Source organism: Amblyomma maculatum, chromosome 1 (assembly GCF_055883805.1).
Source record: "Amblyomma maculatum isolate TAMU_Amacu chromosome 1, ASM5588380v1, whole genome shotgun sequence".
Classification (NCBI taxonomy): Eukaryota; Metazoa; Arthropoda; class Arachnida; order Ixodida; family Ixodidae; genus Amblyomma; species Amblyomma maculatum.
Window position 1 is genome coordinate 254,073,317 of NC_139344.1, and position 19,668 is coordinate 254,092,984.

At 41.8% G+C, this 19,668-nt stretch overlaps 1 protein-coding gene across 4 annotated transcripts in view; it reads left to right on the forward strand.

Moving 5' to 3' along the window:
• The first annotated feature begins 2,069 nt into the window (after nucleotides 1-2,069).
• Nucleotides 2,070-19,668, forward strand: part of trio (trio Rho guanine nucleotide exchange factor) — a 294,295-nt gene continuing 276,696 nt past the window's right edge. For 3 of the 4 annotated variants that reach the window (XM_084590873.1, XM_084590874.1, XM_084590876.1), the window contains exons 1-6: nucleotides 2,070-2,267; nucleotides 3,284-3,355; nucleotides 14,332-14,446; nucleotides 14,542-14,632; nucleotides 14,826-14,927; nucleotides 15,415-15,528. In XM_084590873.1, the coding sequence (XP_084446999.1) occupies nucleotides 2,201-2,267; nucleotides 3,284-3,355; nucleotides 14,332-14,446; nucleotides 14,542-14,632; nucleotides 14,826-14,927; nucleotides 15,415-15,528 (561 nt within the window). In that variant the 5' untranslated portion in view covers nucleotides 2,070-2,200. Of the gene's footprint in view, nucleotides 2,268-2,303; nucleotides 2,323-3,283; nucleotides 3,356-14,331; nucleotides 14,447-14,541; nucleotides 14,633-14,825; nucleotides 14,928-15,414; nucleotides 15,529-19,668 lie in introns of those variants that run through there. The other variant, XM_084590875.1, reaches the window with a different exon arrangement.

Here is a 19,668-nt window from a genome sequence, read left to right on the forward strand (position 1 = left end):
AGACGCTCACTTCGTCTGATCCGTGCATATATGAGCGCATCGAGACAATTCAGTAAAAGCTTGGTAGGTATAATAAAGGAAGAACAAAAAAAAAAAGAAAAAAAGGCTAGTGCGGCTAGATATGGTCAATTTTCGAAAGGAGCTGGAGAAAGTCACTGCTTGCAATGCAAGTCTGCATCACATTGTAGCAGCGCACCGTTGAATTTTTTTTTTTTGTTCTTTAAAAACGCGATGCATTGCAATAACTTCATTATTGCTGTGCATCCGAGCGGCGCCTTCCATTTGCCGCTTCCTCGAACGCCGCACCACAGCAAACCGAAGCAGACACAGACGTCTAGGAGGCGTTAGTACAGCAGGCATCAGCGGCGTTTGAAATTGATTTACAGGATAGAAAAGGCGTAGAATGTGTCACAATTCTCTGCGGACACATGCACATATGTACCTGCGAGTGGAAGCTAGTGTGTGGAGTCCGTTTTGTGAGGGCCGGCTATTTCTGATGTGGATTGTGTTGTACCATGTATTATGTATGGTGTGTCTTGCATTGTGTATTGTATTGTGTGTGCACTGGTTTATCTGACTGTCTGTTCATTACTGTAAATTTGTGGAGGTGTTGAACATTCTTTGTGTATTTGTATAAAAATGGCACGATTGGCGCAGCTGTCCCATCCGATGCGTGCCTTTTATTATCCATAACGTCATGACGCATCAAAAAACCTCCTTCGCACAGTTAGTTTCCAAATACTGCCGTACGTCATTGCAACTAGCAGCATGTTACCTTCCGAAACCCGAACCAGACGGGTGTTTCGTAAAACGCTCACTACTTCAATATACTTTCAACTCTGCCAGTTAGCGCACACGGAGCTTATGCGAAAGCAACACTATGCCAGCCAGCTTGTCTCGTCGCGTATGCTCGTATGTCGTAGCCACAAATGGCAGAAGCTGCCAACTTGGGTCTCGGGGTCTCTCGTTTCACATGAGACGGTTATGTCAGAATCAGCCTGCCAGGACCCTGGTATTCACGTTACCCCTATAGGCTACTAGGACACGTTCATACGGCTTGGTTAAAGCGGGGCTGCTTAAGTGTCCCCCATATTTACCACCACCACCACCAAGCCGGTGAAATTTACTGCGTTCAACTGAACGCTGGTTGTGTTCGATGCAACGCTTGGTCGCCCGCAGCCAAAGGTTTCGCTCCACACTCGGTTCAGCAGCGTTGAACCTGTAATCTGTATCATGCAGAGGTTCGTGAGAAACAAGATCTCTTATCGGCTCGACCGGTGCCACTGCATACCGGGAACTATCCCGGCGCGAGGCCGTCCATTGGCGCAAAATACAAACAGGAACCTTTCCAAACCCATGGCTATATAGCAAACTTTTCCCAAATCTTATTGCACCTACGTGCAAACACTGCTCACAACCGGCCACATTCATTCACATGGTGTGGATATGTACACGACACAACGCAAACAATTCAGCTACAGTGGATGCGTGGGAGTCCCTCCTGCGTACCACCGAGCTCGCCCAATAGCGCCAGCTCATATTGCGCGCATTGGAGACCGCAGAGTCCCAAGGGATCCCTGCTGACCTTCTCTAAGCAGTGCAACCTGTCTTTCGGCTGGTTCCCCTTTTTTGGGAGTAAATAAAGAGCTTATCATCGTCATCTACGTCCTATGCTTGTCGGATAATGTTAGTCGGAAATTTTAACAGATGTGACACCTAACGCTCCTAATGAACAATCCGGAAGGAAATACCGTAGCTTGTCCCGAGGTGGCAAACACGATGAAGTTAAGGAAAACACTGTACTACGCAAAACTTTCATAATCTGACTGCAGCGATCACAGTGCCTCACTCTCGGCTCTTTGCTGTTCTTCAAACGCAGCAGCAGCTGTATGGCAGCAGCGCTGCAGTAGCAGCAGTATCAACCCCGCACTTAAGAAGCGCCGGGTTTGGTGCAGAATTAGGAATCAGAACGTGAAAACAAGTTTTTAACTTTTACGTATTTTAAAAAGAATTTTATTGAAATAACTTTTTGTTATTTGCTTTTATTTAAAATGAACCTTTTGATTTATCGACCAATGGTGACAGGAGCGGCGATGGATGTAAACATGGCCGATTAGTGATGCTGTTTTTTGAAGTGCAATATTGGAGCTGTCTTAGTTTTTACGCGTCATCATGATGTTTTGGTTAACATAGGCAGGTGATGTGTGCGACCAAGTCATCTACTGATGGTCCAGCCGACAGCGAAGGAGCTTTTCGCTACAAGTCTGGTAAGGATCCTGTGTACGACGAGGAGCAAGCGTCGAGTTCTGCTCTAGCCTAACGGTACTACATGTCAGATCGATCCTTCGGGATCTGATTTTCCGTCATGTGCTGAAGGGTGTACTCCACATTTAACAGGCTGTGTGAAACGAGTAGTAACAGAAGTGTCTGTTTGCTTTTTTTTTGTTTGTACAGTTGTGTTTTTAACCGCATCGTACTTTTTTTAGTTGACAGCAGTGTTCTCACTACAACTCGCACATTGTGAAAAAAATATTAATGAATGAAAAAAAGAGGATGGCTACTTTACAGATTTCAGAAAAAAAAAGAAAATCTGGCAATGAAGTCATTGTAGGCGGGGATACCTTCGAGTTAAGAGGCTTCGGGGGCGCCTTCCGTACCGTTACACGCTGCTACCGCATCACATTTCGTTCAGCTGTTCTGAGGATAGCATCTGTCGCTACATTGCATTTGTTCGTGGCGCCTGCCCTTGACACTTGTCTTGTATTATGTTGTTGCTTTGTTCTTGAACAGTGTAGTGTGCGCGTTTACATTAATTGCCAGGCAACGTGTAACTCGTTGCTGTAGTAAACTTAGCAACTAGATTGAATTGCAGCGAAGAAAAAAAATTAGGAAATCAACATTCTGTGTGTTTTTACGTTCGCGAAGCAAGACTATCGAAGCGTATTTATTTATTTAGTCGCAAAATCTGTGTTGTGTTGCATGTGGATGCTCTCGGCAAAAACGACGCTGGTGCTGTAGTATGTTATGTATGTGCCGTCACTAGTGCTAACTGTGCGTGCGTAAGAAATGCTTAGAAGTTATTTCAGTGTTGCAGTATTTGTCAAGGTCCTAATGCAGTTGAGTTATTAAGCTTTAGACTTGGAGGTTGGTATTTTTCTTGCTATTGCAGAAAGAATGTTTCCTTTGATGACACGCGTAAATTAAATGTTACAAAAAATGGTTGTGTTACCATCGCATGGCATTTGGTCCCAGTTCAGAAGCAGTGCCTTGTGCTTGTTTTTAGGGCCTTCAAGGATGATGGAGGGAGCACATGAATTACTACCCCTTTTGCAGGAGCGGCTCATCATATTATCTGGTGAGTGTTTGTAAAAGATTGTTGTAAGATTTTCTAGTGGCTTATGGACACTATTTTTTCGGTTTCATGCTTGTAGCCTGCCATATAAATGTTACAAAACTTCTTTTATGGTTTAAAAGGATGTTGTTAAAAGCAGTGTTCTCTTTTCGTTTTTGGTATGTTTTAGCTGCATGCAAATTCTCATTATTGTACTTTATTGTATTCGTTTTATTATGGTAGATCTGGAAAAAGAAAATGTGGACATCCATGGCTGCCAAGTTTGTGAAGTTAATTGTTGCAAAAATAAAGGGGGAGGGGGTGGGGGCTAAAAGGCTTGAAAACATTTGCAAATATCTCTGATATTAATGCTTATTGGGGGCTTCTTGAATCTGTTGTTAGTACTATTTTATGTTTGGCAGCATTTGTCTTGTACTGTATTTGTTTCTGGCTTGCATTTTGCCCATTACTTCATGAAAAATTAGTAGTGGGGCTTTTTGATACTTGCTGTGCTTAATCATATGTTAACAGAAATTCTAGGTTGATCTGTCCAAGTGCAACTCAACAAAGATGTCTGCACTTAGTTGTTTTTTTCTTAGTACTGTGCAGGCTTTTCATGTTGTACACATGCAAAAATTGCCTACATGCTTTACAGCAAAGCAAATCATGTAGACAGTTTATTGTTGCTTTTGTTGTTTGGGACAGAATGTGAGATACTATTGGCTCCAAATGAAATGCGAACAACGGAGTGCATGAAAAAAGGTCCAGCTGAGGCAGTTTGCTCTTCATCATCAGAGATGGGCACGCTCTTCTGGTTTGCGACTGTTTTGCTTCTGTTTTCTCTTACGTATATTTTCTCATTATGCCACAGGAGCACCGCATTTGTTCTTTCCAGAGATATTGACTTGCGTAGCGCGGTTTCGCTACCGGCAGCGGCTCTAGCCCTTGTGGGAGAAGCGAGAATGTGGGTTACAGCCGATCAGTAGCGAAACCATGTTGCGCAAGTTGCCGTCTCTTGAAAGAGTGTGGCAAAACAAGGAAACTAATTTAAAGAAAAGAGAAGCAAAACTATCACAGACCATAACAGCGTGCCTATCTTTGACGATGACGGGAATACTGCCTGAGCTGGACTGTTTTACACGCGGTCCACTGTTCGCATTTCATTTGGCGCCGATAGTACAGAGTTCATGATATGTTGTGGAATCGAGATGCTGTAAAGGAAGTAACGGCTTTGGCATGCGTGCAGTATCTGAGGGGTGTACTAGGTTTGGTTTAAAGGCAGATGTGCACTGCAATTATCTGTTTTGGAATTTTTTTTCCTAGGCAGTGGAAAAATTGCTTTCGCAAATCTGTGCACTCAGGACCACAGAACTTCCCCTGTTGTAGTTGAAAGTAGGAACGATTTGTGTTCTGGGTGCCTTCTTGGTTTAAATTTTAATAGTTTCACGGCCATAATGAAGTTAATGAATTACAGTTGTGTGAACAGAATCCACAGTTATTCTTTGAAAGGTTGGTATGAGCGGGCAGTTGCTCAAGATGTTTACATTTAGCTGTTCTCATAAACTTACTACCCTAGCTGTGAATGAGCATGGTAATTTAGTAAGCCATGGTGCACTGCGCACCGCAGTTTGGTTTCGGCTCTGTGACCTAGCTTGAGTAGTAAAGTGGATGCTAGCAGGAGAAGAGCAACATCTGCATATCGCATTACTGCATTGTTGACTTGTGTTTAGTAGAACTTTGTTGCAGCAAGCACTGATGTAGCAAACTGCCAGATAATCATCATTGGCCAATAAAGTCCATTTCACGACAGACCTCTCCCACTGATGTCTGGTTAGTAGGGTGTGCAGATACTAATTACATAATTGTATGCATCCACTACTTGCGCTAATATTGGCTGTTCAAAAGGTGGAAAACTGCTAGTGTCAGTGCTGTCACTTAAATAGTTTATCCCATATTGTTAAAAAGGCCAAAAGCTAATATTTTCTAGAAGGCTGCAACATGAATTCATTTACTCTAAAACTCTGTGATATATCTCTTTTAAAAATGGAGAGCAGATAGTTTTATCTGATAAAATGTATGATCCTAACTCCATGATTTCAAAAACTGGTGGTGTTGAATGAGGTACAAAGGCATTTATTGACATTTTGATCTCGTAAAGATGCACCATTCCTTGCTTAAGACAATGATGAGCCCTATTTTATATCTTGCAGAATTCAATATTATTTGTGCTGTTTGCAGTGTGGAAGTGATTTAGCAACACATCTGGTATTTTGGCGTCTTCCTTGTTGTTTCCGGATGCTTCGCCCCCTTATTCTAATGCACTGTGGAGAGGCTGTCACGGCGGCTGACCCTCAGCGTGTTCTTGCCATATCTTAGCCACTCATATGTAGCGCATAGTTGCCTTGCTTTGCCTACATGCCTTTAAGGCATTGTGAAGATATTATTCAGTCTCTGCTTTCTGTCTTCGCGGAAACAGCCTTCACATGTTAGCTTTTCCACCTTGCACCAAGGCACTGCAAGAAGTCAGTTTGGTGAGTGAGCGTCGCCGTTCTCTAGATCATGCCTCATACTCCCTGGCTTGGCCAGATAATAAGTTGGAACATGTGCAGTCGATCGGCAAACTTTTTGTACGACTATAATTTGTGGAAATTTTGAATGTAGTGGCTGGGAAATTGTGTTATCCAGGAACATACTAGCCGGCAGAAAAGCTTCAACTCTATGGGCGATTTTCAATCAGTCAATCAATCAATTTTTATTTCAAACACAACAAAACCAACACAAGTAACATTGCAACAAGCATCTGGATCCCTAGCTTGCAGGCTAGTTGGGATCCATGCATATAATGTCCTGGAAAAATTATTTATTAGACAGCGTAGACATTTGGCAAAATTTCAAAGGAGTAAAGGAGTCACAACCTATTGTAATAGTATGATTTTAACAGTGCAGAGAAGTTGGTATTTTGCTTTATTTCTATAGGGATTTCATTCCATATTGTAGTCCCTACAGGCAGAAGAGTTCTTTTGCCATACACATTTTTGCTAATTGGGATGAGAACATTCTTTTTCGCTGCACTTCGTGATCTGTATTGTGAGGAGACAAAGTGAGATGAGGGTAAAGGATAGTTGCTGGTGATCGGACGGTGCACCATTATCGCAGTTTTATGCTGAATTATTAGATGAAGGGGAAGTGTCTTTAAAGATTTGAAGGGAGGCGTCATATGGGCACGGTAACTAGAAGATGATATGAACCGAATTGCTCTTTTTTGAATTTTGAAAAGTGGTTCTATGTCAGATAGGCATGGCCCCAAGATTCAACACAATATGAGATAGGTGACTGTGAAATAAAGAAAAGTATATTGTTCTTAGAGTGACAGAATCGAAGTACTGTTGACATTTTAACAGTGTGAAGCAGACACGGGATAACTTTTTGCAAAGAGATTCGATGTGAGGTTGCCAGTGTAATTGCTCATCTAGTATAATTCCTAAGTAAGTGATGTGATCAACTTGTTTAATGACAGAGCCTTGAATGTTAATATGCAGGTTCTGAGTTGGTGGCGGCTTGCGTGGGGACCTAAATAGAACGTACTTTGTTTTAGCAGGGTTAAGCGCCAACTTATTGCTAGCAAACCAATGAGAGATAGAGTTAAGTTCAAGATTTGCACTTTTGATCACATCCTCATATGATTCACTTGCGCAAATCAAGGCAGTGTCGTCAGCATACATGAATGCTGTAAATTTATTTAATGCTTTGGGGAGGCCATTTATGTATGTGGAGAATAGAATAGGCCCAAGGACTGAATCCTGCAGCATGCCGGCACCAACAACCTTGTACTCTGATTTCAGATGGAGCAATTCAACATAGTGTTTTCTATTTCTTAAATAACTGCGAAAAAATTCGAGTGCTATACCGCAGAAGCCATAGCACTCTAATTTGCGAAGCAGGATGTCGTGATCCACCAAATCAAAAGCCTTTTTAATGTCTGAGAACACGCCCAAGACAAATTTGTTATCATTTAATAGCTGATTTATGAGGTTTGAAATTGAGAGGACCGCTGTGCCAGTTGATCGATTGCTCCTAAAGCCATGCTGACAGGTGGAGAGTATAGCTTCGCGTTCCACAAAAGCTGTTACTCGCGCCGCTAAAAGTTTTTCAAATAGAATAATAATACTGCTGAGGATGGAAATGGGGGGATAATTTTCAAAAGCATTATGATCCCCACTTTAAAAATATAGGATAACTTTAGCTACTTTTAAACAGTCTGGGAAAGTAGCTTCATGGAAGGTGCGATTAAAGATTTTTTCTAGTGGAACGGCTAATATATTAATGCATTCCTTTAGTAAAAAAGCAGAGATGTCATGTATTCCAGCAGAATGCTTCGCTGGCATGGCCTTAACAACTGCGACAATTTCATCAGCGGTTATATCAGTATATCCGAACGATGGCAAACTGTAAGAAACGGCACCGGGGCTCTCAACCAAAGCGCATGCGTCCGCAATCCGTGAACCTATTTCACAGAAATAGGTATTAAACGAAGCAGCCAATGAATTCAGCGTTATTCCTAAAACTTCAAAGTCGGGCATTACAAAACCAACAGCTGTAGGTCTAATAACCGAATTAATGATTTGCCATGCTAGCTTTGAATAATTAGAACTTCTGGCTATTAATTGAGAGTAGTATTTTTTTTTACGCTTTCTTATGGCAGCTGTGACTTTATTTCGCACAACATTATATTTCATTCTATAGTTTTCTTTTTTTTTTTTTTTTTTTCTTTTCTGTCTAAGCTTATTATGCCAGAAATCCTTGTTTTTTATAAGTGATAGGATCGTTTTGGTCATCCACAGAGAGATGAGAGTGCTATAGTACTTCTTGGAATGTGTTTCTGTTGACTGAGAGATCGCATTTCTTATAGTCCTACTAAGCCCATCATATTGAGCATTTGTGTCTTCTAGGTGTGATGGCTCTAAATTCACCTCTTGCAGACGTTGCTGTAGAGTAATAAAGTTTACACGATTGTAAACACGTCTTGGGGTATTTTTAATACTATCATGAGAGAGAAAAAGAAAGCCAATCGGCAAATGATCCGTTATGGAATAGTCATATGTACTGCACCAGCTCAAATCCGGGCTGAAGTTACAAAGTATATGGTCAATTAATGATGATGAGGTAAGGGTTACTCTTGTCAGTAATTTTACAACATTATGGTACCCATAGGCTTCCAGTAAATTAAAGTATTCTATCGTACTCTTTCATTGCGTCAATGTTAAAGTCTCCTGCAATGATGGTTTCCATGCGAAAGCAAGATAGGGACATAAGCAAGCGCTCATAATGAGGGAGGAATATATGCATGTTCTTGTTGGTGACGCAATATATTACCGCTAAGAGCATATCTGAAAGCTTTATAATGAGTATATCAAATTTATTATTAAAGGTATAAGAAAGTTCGGGTACTACGAGACAATGTAAAGATGTCTTGACAAATGAAGCAACACCGCCACCTCTTGTATTACCTGCCCTCGGTTACCCTGGAATGCTGTGAAATTCCCCGGGGTACAGCCATGTCTCAGTCAGAGCGATGAAATCAAACATGAATGAATCTTGCGCCACCAAGGAACAAAGGCAGTCAATATTTTTGTGAATACTGCGGATATTGCAATACATAAGGGAGCGGGGGTTGCGCACAGCAAAATCACAAGCCGAGTTGATAGTACTAGATCACATCTTGGAGATAAAAAAAAAAGACTTAGCAGATAAAAGCCAGATCGCTTTCCTTCGAAATGTGAATGACAGTCGAATTTTCTGCTTTCCGCGCACGAATTCGACCGTTCACAACCCTTGGGAACTTCCATCTGTATTCCTTTTTTCTTATATTTGCTTTCCCAAACAATCTTGTTTTCCGGGCACATGTGTTCATTAATGTACACCCTGTCCTCCCCTTCATATCCAAAATCTTCTGGAAACAGGCTGTTCTTTTTGGCAGCATTGAGCAGCAAGCTAGCGCCCTACGTGATGTTAATTTTACGACGACGCTAGGCCTTTCTTTGTCTTTGCAGGGAACTCTATGTACCACATTAATGTCCGTGGGACACACTGAAGCATTTAGCTTTTCAGAAATATTTATTACAGCCTCGACAAGGTTTTCATTTGGTCTCGAGGGAAGTCCTTTAATCTCCAGGTTCTGTGAACGGGAATACTGTTTTAGCTGAATGATTTCATTTTGAGCTGACTGTAAGGTGGTTCGTAGTTCATTGTTTTCTTTTTTCAGTGCTTGGTGCTCCAGCTGCATGCTATCTATTGTCTGCTTGAATTCCTCAAAATGAGAGTTCATGAACTTGACAGAGTCGCTAATTTCACGCATCTCATTCCTGAGCTCTGTGTGGAAGGAATCAAATTTGTTTCCTAGCTCCTGTAATATCTTAGCTACTTTTTTTATTGTGTTAGGTGATTTTTCATTCATGGCGGCAGCACAAAAATGCCTACAGCCTGTGATTTTTAATGTATGAACCTGTAGGTCTTATCAAGTGGAAACATATATACGAGTTTCTACTATTCTGTTACGATCATTTTTTTGTTACAGATGACGACAGAGAATAAACTAGAGCTGCATCAAGTTGGGTCAGGTGAAATCAGTGGCATCATTGGGACAGGTGAAAGTTACGAAAGGGTCATGACCTCCAGGATTGGTTATCAAGGCAGTGTTTCCTGGACTGTCCTAAGCCCCGTTGCTTTGTCCAGTCTTAGAGGTCATGTATAAGCATTATGAGGGCCACCACAAATGTGGACCACGTGTGTGCTAATCGTTGCAGGATGATATGTGATCCTGATCTGGGCCCGGTTTTTGAAATATTCATTGGAGAAATGTATGGCTAGCCTTCCTCGAACTTGAGACGGCAAACTATAGTGCCTACAAAGGTGAACATGGAAATAACTTTCAAGCACCATCTTGCCATAATCTATGTTCATGCAAGTCGTCTTTCCAAAACTGGGTGCCCTTTTTAGTACTTCTCTTGCATCATTTCTTTCAACGTTCTTCTTTGTTGGCGCTGTTTTTTGTCTCAAGTGTTATGCACCATCTAGTTCAAATCAGTGTGCCTTCAAGTCATCTTCCTTAACCTCATGCCAGTTTTTCGAAAAGTATTTGAAATGTTGAGAACATACTTGAATCTTTTCAAATAATTTTGAGCATACAGTACTGTCTTCATGCTGAACAATTTTTTTGCTTTGAAGGCTGATTCTGCCCAACTGCCACATAAACTGTATATAGGTCGAGTCGGTGTATAGGCTGACCCCTGTACCTTGAAGTGGGAAAAGGAGAAAAATAAAACGGGAACATAAGGGAGAAGCGCATGTACGAGGGTTGATCCAGAAATAAGGTTCCCAAATAGCTCCAGCCTCGCGGGAAGGTGCGAGGCGAAATCTGGCAACACTGCCGCACACGGCTGTTCCCTCCCTCACACTCGATTACCCCCGGCCGTGCTTCACTGCACTGCTCATTCTTGGCTCAGCCGCCGTCCGATATTGAGGTTCCCATTTTTGATCCCGCCTAATGGGAAATTCATTCCGTAATTCGCTTTTTGTCAGTTGACAAAGATGTATGGCAACAACTTTATGTCCGTTCAACACGCCCAAAAGTAGTGCAGGGAGTTTAGTGCCGGTCGAAAGGAAGACCACGAAGAGTGGAGTGGAAAATCGTCAGTTTCGGAGGCGGTTATTGAGATGGTCCAACGCGAAGTGCTTGAGAACAGGAGGATCACTCTCCGTGAACTTGTTGGTCAGATTCCTGGGAGTTCTTACGGTACAGTGGAAAGAGTTTTGATGAAAAATTGGAGTGTTGGGCTCGATAGGCACCGCGGCTATTGACATCCGACCACAAGGAGAAATGCCTTGACTGTGCTTGCCAGTTTCTTCAAAAGAGTCAAAAAGATAAGGAGAAATAGTTGGACACCATTGTTACGGGAGACGAAACGTGGGCGTTTCATTACACTCCGAAAACGGAACAAAAATCCGAACAGTAGCATCACCCAGGGTCACCAGTCTCAAAGAAGTTCAAACAAACTTCTTTTGCTGGCAAAGTCGTGGCCAGTGTTTTTTGAAATCGTAAGGGGATACTGCTGATCGATTTCATGGAACCTGGGACTACAATCAACTCAGTTATGGTGTAACACTAAGAAAACTCAGGCGAGCTATCCAGAACCGCTGGCAAGGACGACTGGCAGCCGGTGTAATGCTGCTTCACGACAACGCCCGACCGCATATCTCCAGTCAAACCCAGGTACTTTGGCAAACTTTGGGACTGTCATGCCCCACCCACCATACAGTCCAGACTTCTCGTTCAGTGATTATCACTTGTTTCCCGAGTTAAAAGAACATTTAATTGGCCAATGCTTCCGGAGCGACTATGTCAAAGCAGAGGTTGGCGGCGGAGTTCTGCGACATTGGGATATAGAAATTGGAGCACCGTCTACAAAAATGCTTAGAAAAAGATGGCGATTACGTAGAAAAATAGAGCAAAGTTTCATCTTTCCAGTGGTGTAAATTGCTAGGTGAATAATAATGTTGTCTATTTATAACATTGATGAGAAACTTATTTCTGGATCAACCCTCGTATTTGCGATATCGGGCGTGACCCTACATCACCGGAGCGGCATTGTTGGAAGAAGACAGCTTTTTTCTGTTCGCCGCCTCTCGCATTGCGTCGTTAGTTTCATCAAGCATGTTGCTTAGTCAGCACTCCTTGAAAGGTTGAACGCGAACAGCTGATCCTGTCCACGCTACCACATGGTCTTTTCTGAAATGCCAAACTGTTGCTGAGTAAAGTGGCCATGTTGCCCTTCGCTTTGGCGAACACCAACTTTTTGTGAAAAGCCACTGTAAACTGCCTCCTCATGCTGCTGTTGATTGCTAAAGAGGCATTATATACTGTTATAGGTCGAACGAAAGAGTGCATGCGAAGACAGATATTTACACCGTAGCTAGGGACTGAAATAAATACAAGCAGCTGTAAGATGTCGAGGTGGCTCTGGCCAGCTTTGGCTGTTCGTTCACGAGCAGGCATGCCACATGTTGCCAGACTGTGCCTCGAATTCTGCTAAAGACCACTTTATATAAGACTACGGGGGAATTTAGCGTGTTGTTTTTAAAGAAAAAAGAAAAATGTCAACCTATATTTTGGTTTACACGCTATTCTTGGTGTTTGTCTATGCTGGTTCATTATTTGCTTTTCAGTGTTTTTTTTTTTTTCCCGAGGTGACAGTTATACCATAGAGGGCATAAGCATTAACTCTCATATTAGCTCTCAGGGTAGTTCGTCTTTTATCCAGTTCCTTCATGGCATACTCTGATTGCACACCTTCTTGGTTTCATTTTCACGGAGTGTGTGGTGAGTGCCAGGTGGTGTAGCATGGTTTTGAAACATAAAACCTGCATTGGATACAAGCCGCAGGTACATTCATCTCGCCTACCTCTCCTCTGTTTCTCATTTCCCATGTGGTTTTTACTTTTTAAGTTGTAATTTTGTTTTCTCATTCTTGCTTTTATTATACAATTTCCTCTGCCTTTTTTCATGATTGAGCTTCATTGCCTTGGAAAGTACATACTAAAGGGAAATGTCATCGTTTTCAGATATCCAGCATAGTTCTTGTAATGTGTAGTGCCATGTTTCTTTGGATTTTTGTGCATAGAGAGAGGTATAAGTATTGCCTCTTCTCTGTGAATACTAGAATCGGTTGTATAGCTTATGTGGGCTTTCTGCTTGGTGCTTGTCATCTTGTGACCATGCTATTACAGCTTTCACTTTGCCATGGCACAATCAGCTGCTCTGAGTATTCATATTTCATGTCCAAATCAATCCTTTTTGTTAACCTGAGCCAGAGTGTCGCTCACTCTTGTCGATTACTTAATCCATGATAGTCACCCTTATCTGTCAATTTGATATAGGTTGTTTACCATCTCATCGTTTACTGAGGTATTCTAGTTTTGTTTCTAAAGCTTTTGTACGTGAGGTCTTCTGTGCTTCAGGGTTGCAAGCTTTTCTGGCACAGGAGCTGTGCCAGTGTGAAGTGTTGGGAGTGGTGCCTTATGTGAATTGATTTTATGGAGCTATAAATGAAGCAGAAATACAGGATCTAATCTTGTTTTTGTTGAAGTAAGCAGTTTTTATTTTCATACGTCTCTTGTTCATAAATGCAGTCATGTAAACATTTTGATTGTCTAGGAAATAAAGGTGCACATTATTGCCACCATTTTTGAACAGCACTGAAGCTATAGGGATGAGGACTGTATTGGTACTTATTTAACATCATCAGTGGTAAAGGATATGGGTTTAATACTGAAGACCATATTGAAACATATGCGTTTTGCATTAGCATGTGCAGCCTTTGTCAAAAGTGTAGAGCCCAGGGGGTCCGCTTCTGAGCCATGTAGGGGCGCTGGTTTAGCTTTAGTGGAGGTCCTTCCCATTGTAAAGGGTAGGGCAAAAAAAATCTTACCACCAAGAGATTCGGACTGCAAGAAATGCATTACAATTTGCAGGAAGTGGCTCAGAAGCAGACCCCCCGGGCTCTACACTTTTGACAAAGACTGTACATATGTTGGTGTGCCTTGTGTGGGCCTGGTTTTAGTTTTGGTTGGGCTCGACTTTTATTATGTTTATTAGATAAAACTTTTGCATTTCAAGAATAACTTCAGTGCAGTTATGCATAACTGCCTTCCGTGAACTCTAAAATTTTAGTTGTCTTCCTACAAAGCACTTAAAATGTGTTATGTTTTGTTGGTATTTGCAGTTGATATTGGCAGTTTTCTTCAGAATAAAGATGGATGTTCAAATCATTCTAATTTTAATGTAGTCAATGATATTTGGGGTTATTTGATTTTAAGCCCATGCCTTGTTTGGACTGGTTGCTGTCTGTTAATAGAATTGGTAAGAGCACTTTTGTGAAGTATAGCCAAAAGCAACTGTAGTGCTGGAGGCATATGTAGGTTATCGCTTGTGTGCATGCTTTCAGGTGGCCGAGACCTTCGAGGAGGCCCAGTCCTCACCTTCCCAGCTAGGTCTAGACCGGATCGGCTAAAACCGGAAGAAATGCGCAAGGTTTTAACCTACCTGTCTAGTATTCCTTGGTAAGCTCAGTGCAATTTGAAAAGTTTGCCTTTTGAAAACCTGTTTGAACAGTTTTCTCTCTATTGCTGACACTATGTTGCATGCTTTCTTTCAGTGAGGAAGCTAGGGAACTTGGCTTCTCAGTTGTGATTGATATGCGAGGAGCTACTTGGGCTACAGTGAAACCCATCCTAAAAGTCCTTCAGGCATGTACCATCGTAACCCACAGTTCTCTAAATGCAGTGGCTAGCCTTGCTAATGTTAGCCTAATTGCTACTGAGAACAGTTGTTTGAGTCTCCCAGCTGCGCAAATATGTGTTAGGTTGCTTAAATGGTCTTTCCTGTTTACATGTATGTGTTCTAATATATGTTTGCATATTTTTATGTACTTATTTCCAGGAGTGCTTTCCTGCAAAGATTCATGCAGCATACATAATAAAACCAGAAAACTTCTGGCAGAAGCAGAGAACAAGCATGGGCAGTTCGAAATATAAATTTGAGGTGCGTATCTTTTTGTCTGTATTGAACAAATTTAGGATGTTGTTTTGGTGCTTTTTAAGACATGCCCAGTGTTTTTAGTACCCTCTCTTTCTAGGGTACAGTGTTAAATTACAGGTGCATCTATGAAAAGCTAGCTAATTTGTTGTTCGCTCCTTTTTTGTAAAAGACATTTTTTGTTAAAGAGATGTGACTTGAAAGCCGCAATTTATATTTTGCTTCAAATCAAAGAAATACGTTTGGCTAAACATCATGTAATAACTATAAGACCTTATATTAAGCATGACTTGTTGGTTTAATATGCTTTGTTATGTAAGTTGAGAAGCACTAGGGGTATGTAGCTGCGGTCTGTTCTGGTTGATTGTGTTTGATGCTTCAGATAATGTTAGTGACAAATGTGCATTCTTTATTGATATTGAAATTGATGTTGGCTTCTTTTTAACCCCCGATTTGCATGTTAGGCTTCAGACATCTTTTAAATTGCTTGCAGACTAATTTGATCTCCCCAGAAGCACTCTCAAAATACATTGATCCATCACAACTGACAGCAGACTTGGATGGAACGTTGCCCTATGACCACGGCCAGTGGCTGGAAATTAGAATGGTGAGAGGGCCTTTTTAACTATTTCATTACCAGGGAAAAAGTAGCTGGTTTTTATAGGCTTCTCAGGATTGTCGAAAAATTATTTCAAAAATTGTGCCCCTGCGTTCCTTTCCACAGTGGCACTGCTTTACAAGCAGCCCTATTGCATTTGCAAAATTCTTCTCGCGGTGAAGCATCCTCAAAATTCAATGGGTCATTGCGCTCAAAGAGCAGGGGCCGAATTACGCACCTCTCAATTTTGCTCTCAAGTTTGAGAGCGTTACATCAAATTGACGTGTCAGTGACGTGACCTTGAGACGTCAATTGTGACAGATTACAAAATTGTCCAATTACCAGTGACTTACATGGCTCCGCCCCTGAAGCACCCGTTCCATGGCCGCTGCAACCATGGCTGAGCTCGACAAGCGATCGTCTCCTAACGTTTTGTAAAACGGCAAAATAAATACACAATAAATGAAATGAACTAAGTTTTATCTTTACAAGAAACTACTTTTAAAACCCACTTACATCAAGCAGAACTAGATGAGCTCTTAGTTATATAATTAAATTTGCTTCTCAGTAACTTTTGTCTCCAAGAGGGCATGCTGACTGCGTCAAAAAGTGCAAATGGCGGCTTATAGAAAACAGCTGATTCCTCGTCTAGTTGCTGCTTTTTATGCGTCATCGAAAATCTAGGTCCTGCGTGGATGTCTTTAGTTGCCGGAAAAATGTGACTGAAAGCAGTGAAGGCTGCGAACCTGCAGTGAACAGCTTGGTGAAAGTGTCACGAAAATCAACTAAGTCGACTTGCTGAAGAGAGTCAGTGTTTTCCATCAGTGCTTACCAGCGATGATGAGAGCGACGAGCTGGAGCCATGTGACCTGCTGTTCTGTTTCTTTAGAAAATGCAAAAGGAAAATGAAGGCTACACTATTGCATCTGCCAACAGATGGAAGCTGGCAATATCAACAAAGCAGGTGGCAGCTGCTATGCAAAAGCTCGCGACTGCAGTGCGGAAAACGAAATCCGACGCACGACCCTCCACCACGGAGTTCTCTTGCAAGACCTAGTGACAGTCCCTGCTGGGCACATTGGGCTTGGTTCTTGATAGTCCGATTGCTGTTGCTGCTGCTTCATTCCGTTCGTGTTCAGTTGCTGATGTTGTTCAGACTGTGTAAGATATAGAAACTGATGTTTATTTTCCGTTTGGTTTGTTCAAGAGAAAACACATTGTTAGAAATTTCTACCGTCACTTTATTTTGAAATCTTTTAGGGTCACCGAGGCAAGAACAAGTTTATTCTACCAAGTCTCAGCTTAGAGGCGATAAGGGTAGGCCTAAACAGGGATATGTAGTGCATTTCGCGTAGCGGGCAGAGTGATAGTATTGATCGCACATTGTTGGAAGGCCTCTCTGACGTTGTCATAGTGCCTGTTTGTGTTGAACGGTATGCACTGTCGGCGGGAAAGGCAGGCGTATTACGCATGCTGATGTGTGATGTCGCAGGCGAGCTGGTAAATCGCCTGTTTCCTCGATCCCAATATGGCGAAGGGCTCACCAGAGAGGTTTGGAGATTATCTCGGTTGTGGAGAATGTGTACTATTTTTCAAGTGCCTTTATATCCATCAAGGAGTCTGTGTAGTGTTTCAAAACATATTCATTTTATAAACATTCCTCATTCTCTTATCTTTCAATATTGTGTGCATTATGTACAAGCCTTTTCTATTGAAAGGTCAGTTTGAACAGTAGAATTTTTTGTGGTTATTTGTTGAAAAAGACTTGGAAAATAATTTTTTTAATTGGTTCACAGGAAGGGAAAGGCGCGGTATCTGTCACACTTGTTTCCGTGGGCACCTGAACCGCGCCGCAAGGGAAGGAAGAAAGGTGGGAGGGAAAGTGGATAGAGAGAAAGATGAGCCGTAGTGGAGGGCTACGGAGTAATTTCGACCACCTGGGGATCTTTAACGTGCGCTGACATCACACAGCACACGAATGCCTCTTCGTTTCGTCTCCATCGAAAGGAAAATAAATGCCGAGGACAAAAGTAGTTGAGTAAAGGGGCACATATCACACATGTTTATGGTGTAGTTATTGTTTGGATGCATATAGTTTAGCTGCCTCTACTGTCTGCAATCTGTTCAGCATTCTCCTTTTCTTTGTTGCACGTTTTATTAGTGTAAAATAGCTTTTATTTACATATCGCCCTGCAATGCATTTGTTATGCTTACAGTTATTTTAGCAGTTATTCTGGGCACTGAAGCCTAGAAAAGTAAGCCATTCTCCTAGCAGCTGCTACAGCACAGAGCAAGACTTCGAATAGTATACCATCCAGCAGGCTTTGTTATATCCGATATGTAGGTAAGCATTTTGTATACTGCACCATGCATACAGTGCCTATTTGTATAGGTAGCTTCAATATGAAAAGGAACAGCTTCTTTGAGCCTAGTAATTTAATCTGCAGTATACATGTGAATGTTGTATGGTCATTGTACATCAGGGTAAATGTGCTTCTCTATATGCTGCCTCTTTTGCAGTAAAAACACTCAAGTGAAATGTAATAAGGGTTTCTACTGAATATAAGTGGCAGTAAAAAAATCATTTTTTGGTGGTTTGTTTTTTATTCCAATCAGCATCATGAACATATACGGCCTTGCTGTAATGCTGCGTGTTTCAGTTTAAGCATGCTTACCACACAGTTAGTGACCACAGCCAACTGTACCAGGCTGTAAGACTATAGCAGAGAAGGGACATCGAGTTGGGTCTGGGATGGCTTGGCACTGGTGTAATCAGCCATTGCTTCAGTGGGTAGTTGCAGTCTCTTGCATAACAAAAATATGACGTCCACTTGGGCTTGGCTTTTGCTAATCTCAACAGCTTTTGAGCATGCTTTAGTACACGATTGAAGGTCCATACCAAGTAACTCACAGCCAGATTCTTAAATATTCGCAGGAATGCAGACAGTGTGTACCATTGCTGATTAGGCGAGCATCATTGTAAGGGCAGCCTTGTAGCTTTGTATTAATATAAATAACGTGCTATGATTACCTGCATAACACAGCCACCCCGGTTTCTTAGGCAGGAAGTAAATTTAAACACTAAATATTGTCTTCTGTTGCTACTGCCATGATAACAAAATTGCACTGCAATGTGCATTCTTTGGCATAAATAGCCAGTCTCATTCATGCAGCTTCAGCATATTCAGGAAATGGATCACTTGCCGAAGTCTAATACTTCTGTCACACGGGCAAGTCCCAACTCCCTCGAACCTCTTTTCTATAAAGGACCACGCAGGGAGTTCAGCCCCAAAGGAGTTGTCGCCGTGTCACACGGCGGCTAAGAACGAGCTCCTCAAAGACGCCGTCAGGGTCCCATTAGGCGCTGTTCGTTTTGTGCATGCATATTATATAATCAAGTTGGAAACATGTAAAGTAATTTTTAGCTGCTTTCTTTTCAACAGTTTGAATTTAATTTGAAATATAAATGTACCTTCATTCATATGAAAGGAATGCGCTGTTACTTTTACTAGCATAGTAGGTTTGTCCTTTCTGCTGGCCACAATGTGGTTGCAAAATTCTTGCGTGTATGCTTGGATATTAGCGCATTTCCTTTTTTTCCATGCTCTACGTTGTGCTGCAGTATTAAAATTAGTTACAAACGCAAAATTAATGCATAAGTACTTCTTTTAAAACCTGCATAAAGCTCAGGGGGAACCAGAATACTCCCTTTACCTGCTCGAGGGAGATGATTGGAACTCCTTACGCTAGGCACTTCCTCAAACTTCCTTTCCTAAAGGACTGCCGTGTCACACGGTGCGTATCTCCATTGGGATAAAGACTACCTTGGTTGAAGGGAGTTAAAAGGAGTTCAGCCGTGCCCGTGTGACAGCAGTATAAGTCAGCCTCTATGCAAGACTAGCTTTCAAAAAAAAAAAAAAAAAAAAAGGGTCTTGTTACCAGAAAGTACTCTTGATCTTTGCTGAAACGAAAAGAAGTAGGCATTTTTACGGGGCATTCACTTTTGAGTCGCAAACATGTCACAGGCAGAGAGCTTGACAAATGGCCAGAAACCAGTTTTATCGAGGAGCAAGGCACGCTGGACAATCCCTAGTCCCTTCATCCTGTATTTTACATATAAAGGGGAGGTACATAGCTATTGAACCCTTT